This window comes from Seriola lalandi, unplaced genomic scaffold (assembly GCF_002814215.2).
Source record: "Seriola lalandi dorsalis isolate HSWRI2012SDOR001 ecotype SW California unplaced genomic scaffold, Sedor1 jcf7180002053710, whole genome shotgun sequence".
Taxonomy (NCBI): Eukaryota; Metazoa; Chordata; class Actinopteri; order Carangiformes; family Carangidae; genus Seriola; species Seriola lalandi.
In genome coordinates this window covers 246,520-248,736 of record NW_019524263.1, presented here as the reverse complement: position 1 = coordinate 248,736, position 2,217 = coordinate 246,520, and the positions used below count along the sequence as shown (strand labels likewise).

At 47.7% G+C, this 2,217-nt stretch overlaps 1 protein-coding gene across 2 annotated transcripts in view; it reads left to right on the top strand.

The window, feature by feature from the left end:
• Window positions 1-2,217, top strand: part of fat3b (FAT atypical cadherin 3b) — a 68,518-nt gene extending 66,301 nt beyond the window's left edge. For both annotated transcript variants that reach the window (XM_087172752.1, XM_087172753.1), the window contains exon 51: window positions 1,209-2,217. In XM_087172752.1, coding sequence (XP_087028878.1) covers window positions 1,209-1,969 — 761 coding nt within the window. In that variant the 3' untranslated portion in view covers window positions 1,970-2,217. The remainder of the gene's footprint in view (window positions 1-1,208) is intronic.

Below are 2,217 nucleotides of genomic sequence, written 5' to 3'. Positions count from 1 at the left end.
CCACCACCACCTCCCTCCTCCCTCCCCTTAACCTTTCATTTGAAAATATAACCAGAAATAGCAGCATGGCATGCAGTAAGTGACTCCCACATGTTTTGTGGTGTGCTGGCACGCCACTCTATTAGATACCCCTGTCAACACATGTGTCATGCATTATATACCAGGAGCCCACACTGCTAATGAAGTGTATTCTCCATCCCACACAGAAGGTGACCCCTCTGGATCCTCTCACTTCATCAATATGATATTTTTTCACTCACAGCTCATTAACCCAACCATGAATTATGCAACCCGCATGCTGTAGTTTGTAGGAAGTAGTGGATTAGTGGGGAGTTCTGTGTCAGTCCATTAAACAGCATGAACTCAGATGTAAAAGAAAAAAAACAACAACAAAAAAACAGAAAAACAGGAATTCTGTTGACTGATTTTATTTGCACATTAATAAATAGTAAATGAGAAACGGAGCGCGCAAATACACAGTAGAAGTTCCACAGAACACACACACACACAAATAAACACAGCCAGAAACAAAGCCTCCCTCCCAAAAAACTAAAGAGGAGGAAAATAGAAACAAGCACAACAAGCCAGAGAATATATGCAGCCTATCCATTACTGTAACCGCAGCTGGCTGCCTTTTTTTTTGTTTCTTTTAAGTAAATGAGTTTGTTTATTAGGCGGCAGTGAATTCCAGATCCTGGAACCTCGTGTTTGTGGCTTTACACCTGCAGTTAGCTGTGGCGGCTGTAGCAGGGCAACGTCGGCGTGAGTAATTGTGAACATATTCAGATCAGTCCCTCCAGTAACTGATGCACCGCAGCACGGTCGCACGTGTCACCTCGCTCAGCTCCCGTAGATAAGATTGCGATGATACTCTTGTTTTAGAGGAGAAGGGATTTATTGATGTGGCACCTTTCGCCGGGTGATCCTGATAAAAAGATAATCTCATTCTCGCTCGCACTGGGCAATTCAGAACGGCTGCTTGCAACGTAATACACACATTCAAGTGAGAACTACATTCTTCTGTTTTTGGCAGAACGAGTTTGTCCAGGAAATAAAGCCTCAGGCTCCTTACACAATATGTTAACTCAGATCTCTTTCTCATCTCGCTCAACGTGTTGTTCCATTAAAAAATAAACTATTTGTCACTGGAACGTTTCCAAACAGTTTAAAAAGATTTATTCTTCGTGTCTCTGTCCTTTTCATTTCAGCGTACCGCTGGGAGTCTTCCAGCCAGACCTCGAGCTGGTTGTCACCATCACGTCTGCGTCCGCCAGAGGTGGGATCTCATTTTGACCTCAGCGACACCCAGCAGAACATCAGACGAGGAGGCAGCACGCGCTCTCTCCAGCTGGACTACAGGGTGATGGGCTACAGCAGTGACAGGGGCCGAGAGCGGGGACGGGAGAGCACGAGGAGGACCTTCCAGTGGGAGAGGAATCAGTCGGGTGAGTGGGAGAAGAAACGCATCCTGAGCAGAGAAGAAAAGAGAAGACACGAAGGGGAAGGAAAGAGCACAGGCAACAGGAGCAGAGACGTGGGGGCGCGTCAGGACCACAGAGACCTTCAGCAGCTGCACGGCCCTGACAGCTGTGAAGACAGCTCCTCGCCTGTTTACGAGGAGTACCGAGAGTGCAGCCACGACCCAGAGCAGAACGAAGACGCAGAGAGCCTTTATGACACTCTTCCCCCGACCCGACGAGCCTACGAAGGATACCCGTCAAGCCCCCCAGGCCTCAATCTGCACCCGGCCCAACTTCTGCCCCCGCTAAGGGCGTGGGACCTACAGACAGGGGAGTGGAGGGAATCGCAGGAGGACCACGGAGGGCTCGGCTCCGGCGGTCTGGCGGGTTCTGGGGACGAGCTTGAGAGACTACTGAACCTGGTGTCGCTCAGAGCCAGGAGAGCCACGCGAATAAACAGAGCCTCCACCGGCTCTGAGCCCACAACAGGCTGGGAAGGATTTAAATAAGCGCACAAGACTGTTTAAAACAAATAGATTTAATATTCCTTTATATACTGAGAGAGTTGCAGTGGCTCTCTCTGATTATACTTGACATTTATGAACACACCATTGATCTACCACCTAAAAATAATTAAAGGAGAATATTACAATATATGCTTTTATTATCCCGCATTATTATCCTGCTGTAAGCAAACACTAATCCACCACCAATCCCCTGGCTCATTTTATAAGCTGGAGGGACAAAAAAAAAAAAA